General features: G+C 42.7%; 1 protein-coding gene across 4 annotated transcripts in view; it reads left to right on the forward strand.

The window, feature by feature from the left end:
* Positions 1-15,520, forward strand: part of MAP3K4 (mitogen-activated protein kinase kinase kinase 4) — a 101,908-nt gene that overhangs the window by 22,242 nt on the left and 64,146 nt on the right. For all 4 annotated transcript variants that reach the window (XM_061130278.1, XM_061130279.1, XM_061130280.1 and 1 more), the window contains exon 2: positions 10,764-10,954. In XM_061130278.1, coding sequence (XP_060986261.1) covers positions 10,764-10,954 — 191 coding nt within the window. The remainder of the gene's footprint in view (positions 1-10,763; positions 10,955-15,520) is intronic.

Below are 15,520 nucleotides of genomic sequence, written 5' to 3' on the forward strand. Positions count from 1 at the left end.
CCCCAATGTTCATCGCAGCACTGTTTATAATAGCCAGGACATGGAAGGAACCTAGATGCCCATCAGCAGATGAATGGATAAGGAAGCTGTGGTACATATACACTGTGGAATATTACTCAGCCATTAAAAAGAATACATTTGATTCAGTTCTAATGAGATGGATGAAACTGGAGCCCATTATACAGAGTGAAGTAAGCCAGAAAGATAAAGAACATTACAGCATACTAACACATATATATGGAATTTAGAAAGATGGTAATGATAACCCTATATGCAAAACAGAAAAAGAGACACAGAAATACAGAACAGACTTTTGAACTCTGTGGGAGAAGATGAGGGTGGGATGTTTCGAAAGAACAGCATGTATACTATCTATGGTGAAACAGATCACCAGCCCAGGTGGGATGCATGAGACAAGTGCTCGGGCCTGGTGCACTGGGAAGACCCAGAGGAATCGGGTGGAGAGGGAGGTGGGAGCGGGGATCGGGATGGGGAATACGTTTAAATCTATGGCTGATTCATGTCAATGTATGACAAAACCCACTGAAATGTTGTGAAGTAATTAGCCTCCAACTAATAATAAAATAAATAAATAAATAAATAAAAAGTATGTATTTCATAGAGCATATTTATAGTTAACGGTTTTTAAAATTTAACTTAGAAAAATGATAACTTGAGTTAAGGTAATTCAGACAGCTCATCTGTTTGCTACAGAAAGCAGCTCTTTAGTTGCTTGATTTCTGAAAGTAAATGGGAAGTAATTCATGATACACAACACTTTTTCCACATATAAATTCAGAGTAAAATAAGGGGATTTTGAAAATGTTCTCACTTGTAAGGAAGAGAGTAAGTAGAAGAAGCTCACAGTTCTTTGTTGTTGTCTTTAAAGTTTTAAACACTGGTCTTGTTTCTCTTTAAACTCTTAAATGTTTTGTGTGCTCTTGGTATGGTGTGGGCCCCTTGGTTTTCCCTCCCAGCTTTGACACAGCTTTCTCCTTTCCAGTTTCCCTGCCTTAGCCCCAGAGTTCTCTTTACTTAAGCCTGAAGCAGCCTTTGCATGAATCATCGTTTTATGTTGCTTTTCTTTAGATACCTTTATGGCTGGCATTCATTGTAAATTGCACTGTAAGGAGAAGGACAAGCCGCTTGTTTTCACCTCTTGTGTTTAGAGGCATGCTCCCTACTCATACCACCACCCCGGTACAAGTGGGTGCACCTCAGAAAAGGTTGTCTTCCCTTTTGATTGTTTGCTTGTTAATCTGTACACATATAGTCAGGGATCGATTTGCAAAGCTTTGGATAAAGATATAGATATGCTCACATTTTTTTGGAGGCGTTAGAACTGCAAAACTAAGAAAGCACACTTGAAAATGTCTTATTCTTTGTCCCATTGTTTTGAAGTACTCAACTGTTTGCAGTAAAATTTCCGAAATTACAGAAATAATCACATTTATCTTTTATCTGTATCACAACTCATATGCTTTTAACTACCTAAAACCTCTCTCTCTTTTTTTTCTGGTTCTAGTTCTTTTGGGGTAGTCTTCTGGTTAACCAGAAGTGAAGAATAATAATATGGAATCTTTAAAGCATTTTGTTGTATGATTGTATGATTTTTTTCTGAAAGCCTTCAATGACAGTATTTTTAAAATAGCTTATAATTATGTTTATTTCTAATGATGAGTAAATTTTATCCATATGGGGTAATTTTTCTTCATATATATGTTTTCTATCTTTGTGTTCCTTTTTATTCTATCTACTTCAGGACTGATAAAGTATATTTTGCATAAATCTAATTCACTGGTGACTCACACAGTGAAGAATCTGCTTGCAGTGCAAGAGACCTGAGTTTAATCCATGGGTCGGGAAGATCCCCTGGAGAAGGGAATGACTACCTACTCCAACATTCTTGCCTGGAGAATTTCATGGACAGAGAAGCCTGGTGGGGGACAGTCCATGGAGTTGCAAAGAGTTGGACACAACTGAGCGACTAACACTTTAATTTTTTCATGAGTGAAATAAGACTTCTAGAAGATCTAAGCCAGCTAGACCTTGTACACTCATCTACATAACCCTTTCCAAGACCTCCCCCTCCCCATTTCTTCTGTAAAACATATCAGCTGATGCTCACAGCATCATGAATGATTGTGACTAATAGACTACTCTCTAAAATGCCTGTGATTTTCTGTTCCCACCAGTTGAACCTATATATTTATCAAGAGTTCCTCATCTGTTTCTAAATCTTTTTAGGTCTCTTGTACGTTTTAATAGTAATTGCAGAATTTAGTAAACTATTTTACAAATATATGAGAGGTGACTGCAAAAGGGAACTGCAGTTTCTGTATAAACTAATTTTATCCCAGGACTGCCTGGGAAAATCTGAAGATGGGTCACTAAAAGAAAATTAGCATTAAGTTAGGGATAGGAAAGAACTGTTAAAGTTTAGGTAATCCAGAAAAATTACCCTATGGAAACCTTTAAATCTTTGTTCCGTTTTGAAGAACCAGAGAGTGGAGATGGCAGATGCTATCCTTTGGTTGTGGTGTATTTGGTGAAGTGGACGCCCGACTTGTCTTGGGGACCCACACTAAAAGACAAGGCTGTGGCCTCATCAAAGTCTTGACTAATTTTAACCCATTATTGGGCTTAAAGCAAAAATACAGTGTTTAAGTATTGTATGTGTGTCATATTCTCTATTATAATTTAACAAACCATACCAAAGCTCAATGACTTAAAAACCATTTATTATCTGTTGAGGTATTGAATGTTTCTTCTGCTTTTCGTGGTGTTGGCTTGGTCTCAGGGACAGCTGGAAGGTCTGAAATAGCCTCATGCACAGGCTGGTAAGTTGGCACCAGCCGTCAGCTGGGGTGGGACCTCAGAGGCCTCTGGCCTGCCTGGCTTCTCCTTCATACAGCCTTTCCACCTGGCTCGTGAGGCTTTGAAGACCCTGGCAGTCTCAGGGTGGCTGGACTTCTTACCTGGTGGCCAGCGCGCCCTGGATACAAGGGTGATGTTCGTAAGGCTGAGGCCTAGAACTGGCCCAGAGTTACTTCTGCTACATTCCGATGACTAAAAAGGTCATGGGGTCAGCCCACATTCAAGTTGTCGTTGTTCAGTTTGCTAAGTCATGTCCGACTCTTTGTGACCCCATGGACTGCGGCACGCCAGGCTTCCCTGTCCTTCACTATCTCCCGGACCTTGCTCAAACTCAGGTCCGTTGAATCGGTGATACCATCCAACCATCTCATCCTCTGTCGTCCCCTTCTCCTTCCGCCCTCAGTCTTTCCCGGCATCAGGGTCTTTTCCAGTGAATCGGCCCTTCATATAAAGTGGTCAAAGTGGTGGAGCTTCAGCTTCAGCATCAGTCCTTCCAGTGAATATTTGGGGTTGATTTCCTTTAGGATGGACTGGTTTGATTTCCTTGCAGTCCAAGGGACTCTCAAGAGTCTTCTCTAGCACCACAGTTCAAAAGCATCAATTCTTTGGCACTCAGCCTTCTTTATAGTCCAGCTCTCACATCCAAACATGATTACTGGAAAAACCATAGCTTTGACTGTGGGCCTTAGTGAGCAAAGTGCTGTCTCTGCTTTTTAATACGCTGTGTAGGTTTGTCATAGCTATTCTTCCAAGGAGCAAGAGTCTTTAAAATTTCATGGCTGCAGTCACCATCTGCAGTGATTTTGGAGCGCAAGGAAATAAAATCTGCCACTGTTTTTTTTCATTGTTTGCCCATCTGTTTGCCATGAAGTGATGGGACTGGATGCCATGATCTTAGTTTTTTGCATGTTGAGTTTTAAGCCAGCTTTTTCACTCTTCTCTTTCACCTTCGTCAAGAGGAGATGATTATTCAAGGATGTGAATACTGGGAGGCCACCAGAGTAACAGCCACCACAGGCATTTCAGGTTTTTACCTGCATGTCTCATTTTTTTTTTTCTTTTTTTTTTTCATTTATTTTTATTGGTTGGAGGCTAATTACTTTACAATATTGTAGTGGTTTTTGCCATACATTGACATGAATCAGCCATGGATTTACATGTATTCCCCATCCCGATCCACCCCCCCCCCCCCAGCCCACCTCCCTCCCCACCCCATCCCTCTGGGTCTTCCCAGTGCACCAGCCCTGAGCACTTGTCTCATGCATCCAACCTGGGTGCATGTCTCATTTTTAATGCTTTTAGTATATATTTAGAAGTATATATTTTTTTAAAAAAGTATATATTTAAAAATTAACTGACTCACCCATATCACTTACACAGTGATATTGGATAGAAGACTTCAAATAAATGAAAGTGTTAGCAAGCATAATAATTTGTTTAAAACTTGTATTCTTATTAATAAGTTATTCTGACTCCGGAACCATTATTCCTTATCCCATACTTCATTGCCATTGTTTTGGTCAGTAGATAGTCATCTTGGCACCTAGGGTAACAGTACCACTTAAACAACATTGTCAGAAGTTAACAGTCTTTAATTCTTACAGCCTTTAAAAATTTGCATTCCTCAAATTATTAAATGATTTTATTAAAATAGAATTTAGATAATTAAGTCTATAGTATCAAAAGATAAAATTATTAACCTCAGACATCCATTTATTCAGCAGATAGTCGTGGCCACGCAATCTGCCCCTGTTCTCCACCCTGGACCAACAGTGGGCAGATGAGGTCCCTGCCCTCGTGAAACTTTTGAGTCTAGTTGAGGGGATAGTTTCTTACTCATTTCCATAGGAAATCTTGTTTTAAAATGTCTACTTTTGTTTAAAAAATGAATTATAGTTGAAAGAGTTTGAATGTCTATACTGAAAAATAGTGAAGGCTTGCTAGTTTTGCACAGAGCTATACTCTGAATGAGTGCAAAAGTAAAGTCATGAATGTTGGACAAACTTGAGATTTGATAACAGCTTACCTGTAGGTAAGCTGATAGACATTCAACTACAGGACAATTGATTGGTCAGCTAACTTTTAACTGGCTCTCACAGTACAAGCCAGCCATGCCACCTCAAACTTGGCCCCTTTTAATTTATAGTGCAGGCCAAGCAAACTATGTAAGGTATCTAAAAAAGAAACCTAGAAAATCTAGCCCCTTTGCCAACCCCTCCTTCCCTTTCCCACAGTAGTAAAAGCCCTCCTTTAATTATCATTTCATAGAGAATAGATCAGTGAAGAGGTGGAGAGAAACTCACACAGGTGAGAACTGTACTAATATGGAATAAAGTATCTTATGTTTAAGGACTTTGCTAAAGAACTTATAATGAAGTTAATTTTTTTTAAGGGCTTTTGCAAAACCACAGATGTTTTCAAGCTCATCTAATCCAACTTCATCATTTTATAGATGAACTATTTCAGGCACCATGTGGTTTTACCTATGATGTCAGAGCAGAACTATTTAACCCCAAGTTATTTGAATTTTTGTCTTCCACATACTTCATTTAAAAACTCCACCAAACCGCTCTGGGTTGAGTTTAAGCAGTGCTTTTCTTAGACCGGATTCCAGGTCACCTGAACGGTGCTTGAGCAAGGTTTCATGTTAAAAGAGTGCCACATTGTTTTTGTGACTGTCAGAGGTTTAGTACCAGAAAGACATTTCACATTTGTATGTTTTTAAACACAAGGAAGAAAAATGTTTCAGGGCAGCTGATGTAGACCTTGTACTACTTTCCTTATCCAAAATAATTGGTATCCATGGAAACGTTCTAAACCAGTCAACTGGCCATATGAGCTCATCTCACATGAGCTAATACCAAGTGAGGTTTGGGATGCTTTTGGGTAGTTACTTGAAGTGATGCAAGTTTTTTTTTTTTTGGACTTACCGCTAGTATTTATTTTCCTAGATTTTGTGTCTACATGATTTTTTTTAAAGGAAAGACAGAATAAACTTTTGCTCAATTTCCCCTCCTATCCCACCCCCCAGGGTAGTCTTAGCTAAAACTTCCAAACTAAGTTGTTTTCCTCTGGCTCCTTTTCAGATTTTTCTCTTTGTCACTGGTTTTTTTTACCAATTTGATTATGATACTCATAATTAATACTTATAATCAAAAGCTGGTAGTTTTCTTATCATTCTGTTGCTTGGAGTTTGCTGAGATTCTTATATCTTTGAGCTGCTGCATTTGTTGTTTTTTTTTTCCCCCAGATTTGGAAAATTTTCAGGCCTTATTTCTTCAGAGAATTTTTTCTGTTCCTCCCTTTTCTTGTTTTGAGCTCCAATAACACATATGTTAACACTGGTGGTTCAGTCACTAGGTCGTGTCCGACTCTTACTAAATGGAATAGAATTTTTAGAAATTGGATTTTTTTTTTCTGATTAGTAACTACATTAGCTAGTTTTAGAGTGTTAATTTTACTGTACTTATATCAATTCTAAGGTGAATGTGAAAGGGTCAGTCACTCAGTCATGTCCGACTCTGCAGCCCCATGGACTGTAGCCCACCAGGCTCCCCTGTCCATGGGATTCTCCAGGCAAGACTCCTGGAGTGGGTTGCCATTTCCTTCTCCAGGGTATCTTCCTGACCCGGGGATTCAAACTGGGTCTCCTACCAGCTGAGCCATCAGGGAAGCCCGTGTATGTTACCCTGCTTGATGTTTATCCTGCAGATGACTGATGCTCTGGTCTTTCTCTTTTTCTTCCTTTTTTTTTTTTTTCTCAGTCTTTTTCACTCTGATTAACTTTGGGTAGTTTCTAGTGCTGTATCATCAAGTTTACTGATCTCTTTTTCTGTTGTAGCTAATCTGCTTTTATCTTTTCCAGAGTATTTTTCATTTCACATGTGTTTCATCTCTGTAAGATCCACCTGAGTCATTTCTGGTCTGTCTCTATTGATTTTTCTCCTGGTTTGGGTTGTATCTTCCTGTTTCTTTGTAGATTTTAGGATGGCAGATATTGTGGATTTTATTTATTGGGTGTTAGACTTTTAAAAAAATTCTTTTAGGTAACGTTGGACTTTGTTCTAACGTTTAGTTAAGTTACAAAGTTACTTGGATGGAATGTAAACCAATACCATTTCTGACAGGTGTGACCACCATCTTAACAGGATTAAGTAAACCTTAAGAAAGTATTAGATGCATAACTTCATCTTTGTATAATGCTTCTCCCAAGATTTAATTATGAATAAATATAGTGACTGGCAGCACATGGCATTTTTCCTACCTCATTTTCTGTGGTGCATAATGAACAAGGAGGAATAAAATGTGTTATGTTTGATTGATTTTAATATAGTGTTTATGACAGTATTCATCTTCACTTCCTTGTCATTCTTTATGTTTGCTGCTAGAATAATTAAAGTTTGGAAATGCTTTGAAATCAGTAGTAGTTTATTGTGACCTTTTGGAATAGATGTAGGTTTGGAAATGAGAGAGATTCAATTTCTATAGAATTATTACAGGGACTTAGTCTTCTACTGTGATTTGGATAGTGCAGCCAAATGAATTTTTCCATGTGTAGAGAAATACTTTACCCACAGTTGGAGATCAGTACAACACAGATACCTTTTTCTGTTTCCCCAAATTCAATTTTTCATAAAAGTTAACATTTTCAAAATATGTGCTTTCTTACTGGAGAAGGAAATGGCAACCCACTCCAGTGTTCTTTCCTGGAGAATCCTGTGGGCAGAGGAGCCTGGTGGGCTGCTGTCCATGGGGTCGCACAGAGTCAGACATGACTGAAGCGACTTAGCATGCATGCATGCATTGGAGAAGGAAATGGCAACCCACTCCAGTGTTCTTGCCTGGAGAATCCCAGGGACGGGGGAGCCTGGTGGGCTGCGGTCTGTGGGGTCGCAAGGAGTTGGACACGACTGAGGTGACTTAGCAGCAGCAGCAGCAGCGCTTTCTTAGATTGGTTTTATCTGCTAGAAGCACTGGACTTTGTAGATAAAACAACGAACTCTCCTGTCCTGAGCTCATGACTCTGTCCTCAGGGCTGGGGCCTTGCCATTGGAGACTTGGCTTAGTGAAGTGTGGACATTTTAGTCCCTCTTCAAAAATTCCTCTTCTACTTGCACATTACATTGCATTAGTTCATTCATCCACATAATAATGCTCCTGGATATGAGTAAAACATTCCGTTTTTTTATGCGTGTCTGATGAGTTAGTATTTTCTGCATCACCTTTTATTACCATTGTTTTGTTTTTTTTGAGTCTTCACAACTGGATTTCCTGAAATATTTTAGAATATTGACCTCACACATTGTGAATTACTCTATTTCTTCTTAGTCTCAGATTAAGTTGTGTGCAGTCACCCATCCAGTAAGGCTAGGACTCAGCCTTGGGTCTTCTGCCTCCCAGGTTCATGCTCACCACCACAGAGGGGGTGTTCTGAACCTGGTCTGATTTGCTCTTTCACACCTGACCCTGTTCAGTAATATATGAGATGTATTATCATGGGAAAACAGTGAATGGTTTTGAACATTGTACTGGAAACTATTGGAGATACAAAAGTAATGAAATACAAAGTCCTTCCTTACCACTGACTTTATCTTAATGGAGGGAAAATAGAGTTATAATATTGAATTTGAAAGGAGTTAGAAGAGGTTAAAGGGGCTTTCCTGGTGGCTCAGAGTTTAAAGCATCTGCCTGGAATGTGGGAGGCCTGGGTTTGATCCCTGGGTCGGGAAGATCCCCTGGAGAAGGAAATGGCAATTCACTCTAGTATTCTTGCCTGGAGAATCCCATGGACAGAGGAGCCTGGAGAGCCACAGTCCATGGAGTTGCAAAGAGTTGGACATGGCTGAACGAATTCACTTTCACCTTCAGATGTTAAAATGTTAAAAGTTTTCTGGTCGTGTTCATGCTGAAGTCAAAGGCAGATTCTCTTTCCAAGTTGAGCAGATGCGTGCTAAGTGATATCAGTCATTTAGTGATACTTCTCATACTGCTCCTGTTGAGCATGCTTTATTGGGTGTAGCCCTTACAGGTATGGAGTTTAAATATTTAGTATCCTTTTTTTTAAATTATCCTTATTTTATATATGTGCATTGCGGAGATTTTAAATAATTTGGTTGAGGCCCACACAGCTAGTAACTGGCAGAGTCAGGATTTGAACCTTAGTCCCTTGTGCGAGAAAGCCTATGTTATTCATTGGAAAGCTTGTGCTAGTAACCACAAAACCAGATGGAAACGAAATCAGCAACCTTGTCATTGATAGGCATTTTTTTTTTTATCAGTTGAATCAACTATTTTGCAGTGACTGTAGAAGAAATGAATATAGGAAATTTCAAATTAATTTATGTCCGTGTTAATTCACTTCAGTTGTATCTGACTCTTTGTGACCCTATGAACTAGGCCACCAGGCTCTCCTGTCTATGGGATTCTCCGGGCATGAATCCTGGGTGGGTTGCCATGTCCTCTTCCAGGGGATCTTCCCGACCCAGGGATGGAACTCGCGTCTCTTATGTCTCCTGCACTGGCAGGCGGGTTCTTTACCACTAGTGGCGCCTGGGAAGCCCATGTTGTTATTTGCTGTGTGACTTTGTCAGTCTTAAATAACAAAGATAGCTAGCCTGAGGGAATAGGCACATTTAAAACTTCTGTCTAAATTTGCTTATGGTTTAATTGGATTCATTTAGCTTTCAGAATATTCCTCTTGTATGTCTGATTATGTGGGCCTGTATGTGTGGAGGGCGTGTGCACTCACAGTATCTAGAGTGGTCTTGTCTGGTTTAAAAATCAGTTTTTGACCTATCGCAGGGATTCTTTAAATATTTCAGTACTGTAAACTTGAATAATTCTGCAGCATTTTTATTTTTGAAAGATAAGGATCTTTTGTCAGTCCCTTCAATAATGATGTTATCATACATTCTAGGGTGGGATTTTTTTTTCCCCTCATGATTTTGAAATAGCTTTGATTTTATAACAGGGTGTATAAATCTCCAGGGAGAAAACTGGTTGTATCTTGAATTTAGTTTAGAGTTCTATTTTTTAAAAAGTATGAAGTATATATTATAAAGAAGATTCAGAATAGGTTCGATTGTAAGGGTCCATGTTTGAAAGGAACTTCATGATTGCATCTGTCCAGTTTGCAGTTGGGGAACTGTATCTGTTCTCAGTTTATATATTAAATTTTATTTTCATTAGCATTGCAAAAAATAGAACTTTATCCAAGTAGTGGTGGTGTTCCGGAAGTCTCCTGTGGACAGAGAATTGGCGGGAAGTTTCCAGAGACCAGGTCAAGGAGGAACCGCCGTTTGGAGGTCGGGAGAAAGTCGTTCCCTGCTCTCCTGCGCAGCATCTTCCCCGCACGCCCTTCCCCGGCGCCGCGCTGCGCTGCGGATCAGAGAACACAGAACTGGCTCGAACCCCGTGTTACCGCGCGCTCTGCTCGGGCCCTGCTCTCTGTTCTGTCTGTGTGTGCCTCACAGAGGAAGGAGCGGGCCCCTGAAGTCAGGGCAGGACTTGCCCGCTGAGCAGTTCAGCTTGTCGCTGCCTAGCATGTGAGCGATGCTCAGTTCGGTCGGATTTGTATATTCCAGTTCTTTGCTCGTTTTTTCCCCCTAATCCTCAAGTATTTAGTTTTAAGCTGCATCTGTGCTGGAGAGAATTCTCCAAACAACAGAAACTGCACAGCAGTTCTCTCTGTGCCTGCTGAGAGCAGGAACACGGGGGCTGCGTTCTCCTTGTGAGTTTCCGCAACTGCAATAGAGGAGCAAGGTATACAAGCCCAAGGAGGCACGGAAAAGTGTTACGGAGAGTTCTTAAAAGGAGCTTGGAGTGGTTTAAGTTTGAATTCACTTTATCTGTCACTGAGTATTTTCTCCGCTTGTTGTCTTTACCAGGCAAGACTACGCATTGGGAGATTCAGCTTGCAAGATTTCCGAGTCCGATCCTGAGGACTTTTCAGATGAAGCCAACACAGAGAACCTTTATGGCACCTCTCCTCCTAGCACGCCTCGGCAGATGAAACGCATGTCCTCCAAGCACCAGAGGAATAATGTCGGGAGGCCCGCTGGCCGCGCGAATCTGAAAGGTCAGTCTTGCGCTGGAAAAGATACATGTGAGAGGGCGCGGCGCGGCACAGCGTCTCTGCGCCGCAGGTACCTGTTGATGGCCGCCTTCTGTAATAACGTTAGTTACTCCCCTTCTTTTAAATTGGACTTTATGCTGCCTGAAAGTTTTCTTTTAACATTTCTGAGTTATTACCGTTAGCAACATTGTTGATAGTGTAGAAACTGACCCTCCAGAGGTGGAAAGACTTGTCCTGAGTGCTCGTTCACGCCAGCGAGTGTGATGGCATTCGTATTCCTTCTAGGATGCAGAGGCGGCCGTGGGGATTCAGTTGGCGTGCGCGTCCCGGACGGCTGGCTGTGGGTATGCGGATCGGTGGCCTTCTTTCCTTCTTCCTATCTCTTGGGTGGGACCGCCCAGATTCTGTCTCCCAGACGTGACGTCCTGGGCAGGTGGGGAGAGGCAGGGCCCGGCTGTCTCCTCCAGGTTCCCTGGGCGGCCTGAGCCCCGTGCTCTCTGCCTTGCGTGTGGGGCCCTCTGCACCCTAAGCACAGCGCCCGGATGGTACCTAGTTGCCCCGCACAGACCTCTGTTTCATTTTTCTCTTCGTTTGGGATCCCAAAGCCCAGATGGTGTTCTGCTCCTGGAGAGGCAGACTGTTCTCTTTTCATTTCTTCCTTCCTCGAGGCACGTCACCGCTGCTCATTTCTGAGGTGAAAGAACTGAATCGTGCAGTCCTGGCTTCCTGGTACCTACTTTCTAATGCGGAACCTCAGGTCACCAAAGCCTTAGGGTGTTAGAAACTCTCTTGATTTCAGCAAACCACTTGTCCTAAAGCTGATCTCTTAGCTTCCTAGAATTCATCCACCTATTACTGTGTAAGTTCAAGATTTCATTCCTTGTCTCCTCTGAGACATTTCCCCTTCTCACATGTTCTCCTTAGTGGAAAGCCTCATTCCCAGTTCTCCCTTTCTTTAGCCTGCATTCTTCTGCTTCTTTTGGTCAGCTTCCCTTTCCCACACCTTTCTTCGGTACACTGACCTCTCATGGTTGGATGTCAGCAAATCCATTCTGGGTCCCTGTCATATATAACTCTTCCCGAAGAAAGAAGAAGGGTAGAGGGGTGGACTTTATTGTACTTGTTTGCTCAAATGACTTCTTATCCAAGGAAGAATTCCTAAGTAGTAAATAGTCTTTCTTTCTTATGAAGAAGAAGGTTTTTTTTTTTTTAGTTTCTTTTAAAACTTTATTTGTAGTAGGATATTAACCTATGGCCTGTATTTACCCCATTTGGAAAGTAATAGCCTTCTATTACAGTATAGTATCTTTAAAATCAGTCCTTATCCATTTTTTCAAAAGGATTTCTCGGATGCCTATGGAAGTGCCTCATCTAAAGTAGTATCAGTGAAGCAGCGTCTCCTGAGTCAGTGTTGTTAATGACTTATTTGCTTTGTGGTACTGAAACGCGACGATGCCAACAGGACCTCTGCTTTTTCTTTACTTGTTGGTTGTACAGTTGTGGAGGCATGGCCCTGGTGGCGCAGCAGTAAATAATCCGCCTGCAGCGCAAGACTCGAGTTCTGTCCCCAGGCAGGGAAGATTCCCCTGGAGCAGGAAATGGCAGCCCGCTCCGTGTTGTTGCCTGGAGAGTCTCATGGATCCGTGGGGTCACAGAAGAGCTGGGCGTGACTGAGCGACCGAACATCAGCAGCAGCTCTAGAACAGGAGTTGAGAACACAGTTCTCCCCTTTACAGATTAAGAAAGTGGGGCCCAGGGTTTCAAAGCAACTTCTTAGCAGCCAGAAGCCTTGAGATAGCGGCAGGACTAATTTTAGGTACTTTTTTTTTCTTTGACCACGCTGTGCAGCTTGTGGGATCTTCGTTCCCTGACCAGCTATTGAACCCAAGTCCTCGGCAGTGAGAATGCGGAGTCCTCACCCACTGGTGCCAAGGAATTTCCAGGACTGATTTCAGAGTTAGTTTTCTTGGGCCTCAGTTTGGACTTTATTCCCAGTTCGAGCATCAGGGGTTAAGCTCCGAATGTGCTGCTTGAGATGCCTCTGTGTGCTCACTCAGCCATGTCCAGCTCCTTGCCACCCCGTGGACTGTAGCCCGCCAGGCTCCTCTGTCCACGGGATTCTCCGGGCAAGAATATTGGAGCGGGTCGCCACTTCCTCTTCCAGGGGCTCTTCCCAACCCAAGGATTGAACCCACGTCTCTTGCATCTCATGCCTGGGCAGCCAGATTCTTGACCACGGAGTCACCTGGGAAGCCCATTGAGATGACTGTGCATCATCCCTTATCAGTCAGAAAACCAGTCTCTGGATACTGGTTGAGCTCCTGCTGTTGTTCTGGTCTGTGCCAGAGATAGAAGGTAGAGGGGAGATTGTCTGTCTTCCTCCTCAACTTCTTTCAATTGTTTATTTCATGAAATGACAGAATTTTAGGTCTGGAAGAGGTCAGAGACCACTTTAATTCCTGCCATTTTGCAGGTGAAGAAGGAATGCTCATGAACCTTTGACTTGTAGCTACCCGAAAGCAGACCCCGGGCATCAACGTTCTTATTCACTTACGTTTTTTCTTGTTGCAAGAGATGACACGTTTGTTTAGTGAGTTTAGAAAATGCTGACAAAAAGAAAAGAAAGATACCTGTAAACCCAACATGCAAAAATAACTTTTGCCATTTTTGCCCTGTAGTCCCTTTGCTTCAGTTCAGTTCAGTCACTCAATCGTGTCCAACTCTGCAACCTCATGGACTGCAGCATACCGGGCTTCCCTGTCCATCACCAGCTCCCAGAGCCTACTCATACTCGTGTCTATTGAGTCGGTGATGCCATCCAACCGTCTTATCCTCTGTTGTCCCCTTCTCTTCTTGCTTTCAGTCTTTCCCAGTATCAGGGTCTTTTCCCAGGAGTCAGTTCTTTGAGGTGGCCAAAGATTGGAGTTTCAGGTGGCCAAAGGATTGGAGTTTCAGCTTTAGCATTAGTCCTTCCAATGAATATTCAGGACTGATTTCCTTTAGGATTGACTGGTTTGATCTCCTTGCAGTCCAAGGAACCCTCAAGAGTCTTCTCCAACACCACAGTTCAAAAGCATCAATTCTTCAACGCTCAGCTTTCTTTATAGTCCAGCTCTCACATCCATACATGACTACTGGAAAAACCATAGCTTTGACTAGATGGACCTTTGTCAGCAAAGTGGTGTCTCTGCTTTTTAATATGCTGTCTAGGTTGGTCATAGCTTTTCTTCCAAGGAGCAAGTGTCTTTTAATTTCATGGCTGCAGTCACCATCTGCAGTGATTTTGGAGCCCAATAAAGTCTCACACTGTTTCCATTGTTTGTCCATTTATAACACAGCCTCTTTGCTTCCATATAGTAATATTTGTGTTGTTTTACTGTATTATTTTATAGCTGGCTTCCATTTTCATTTACTATGTAGTGAACTTTCTGTGTCATAGAGTAACCAGTGCTGAGTAACCCATTTAATCGGCTGCTGAATCATTTGTGGGAGCATCTGCCCAGTTATCACTGGCAGTTCTCAGCACTGTGCTCGGCTCCTCCAAAGAGTTACCTTTTAAATATCACAGTAACCCAGCGAGATGTAGGTTCTCTGTGTTACTATTCAGCTTACGGTTGAGGAAATGACACAGTTTCTAAGGTGTGTAGTTTTGACTGTCCCCGTCGTGCATATGTTAGAAAGTAGTTGGTTTGCCATCTGGTGAACTGTCTTGGTCATGAAAACCAAAGAAGGATGGACGCACCCATGTTGGGTGGGTGGGATGTGTTACGTTATGGTGATGAGGTGTTCGTGTTGAGCGGTAGAACGGTGCTTGAGACCTTGCTTGCTTCGAGACCTCGCCTGCTTCGAGACCTCACCTGCTTTGCAAACTTGCAGCAGCAGAGCGTGGTGGACGGAAGCACAGACTGGGTTCCCGGATTGCGTGGATTCCCGTCCTGGTTCTCTTAGCTCCCAACCTGCACGTCTCATCTGTGAAATGAAATGCCTTCCAGTGTGGTGAAGATGGTATGTTCAGTAAGCACTGCCTGTCATTGTTGTTATTGGGAGCTGAAGATTTCCTTCTCACTACCTGCCTTAAAATTTTAAAGTAGAATTGAATAATTTTAGCATTGAGTGTTTCCTTGTTAGTTGGTGCCCCTGCTTTCAGGATGAGTCTCGAGTCACACAGCTTCCGGGGTGTGGAGCTGGGCTTCTGTCTGGATTATCCGTTTCCTGTGGCTCCTGCAGCCCCCTTGCCTTCTCTTCCTGTGTGCGTTGCCGTCAGAGTCACGGCTTCACCGGGTCTCTCCTCCCCTCCCTCTCTTTGTGCCTTTACCTCTCTTCTCTTTCCCTTCCCCGCTCCGCTTCCCCTTGTTTCTCCCTCCCCTCTCCTCTGACTCAGAACTTGGGTGGCTGCCGAGGCAGGTGCTGTGCTGGCTGATGGATGAGCCCTTGCTGGTCTCCAGTCGCAGGCACGAGGTGAGCAGGCTGCCCCACCTGTGTGGGCGAGCCAGGGGGCTGCTGCGGGCGCCCTCAGGAGGGCCTGAGCAGACCTGGGCTTGGGAAGGCTTCGGGAACAAGCGGCATTCG

Source organism: Dama dama, chromosome 26, assembly GCF_033118175.1.
Source record: "Dama dama isolate Ldn47 chromosome 26, ASM3311817v1, whole genome shotgun sequence".
In the NCBI taxonomy this organism is placed as follows: domain Eukaryota; kingdom Metazoa; phylum Chordata; class Mammalia; order Artiodactyla; family Cervidae; genus Dama; species Dama dama.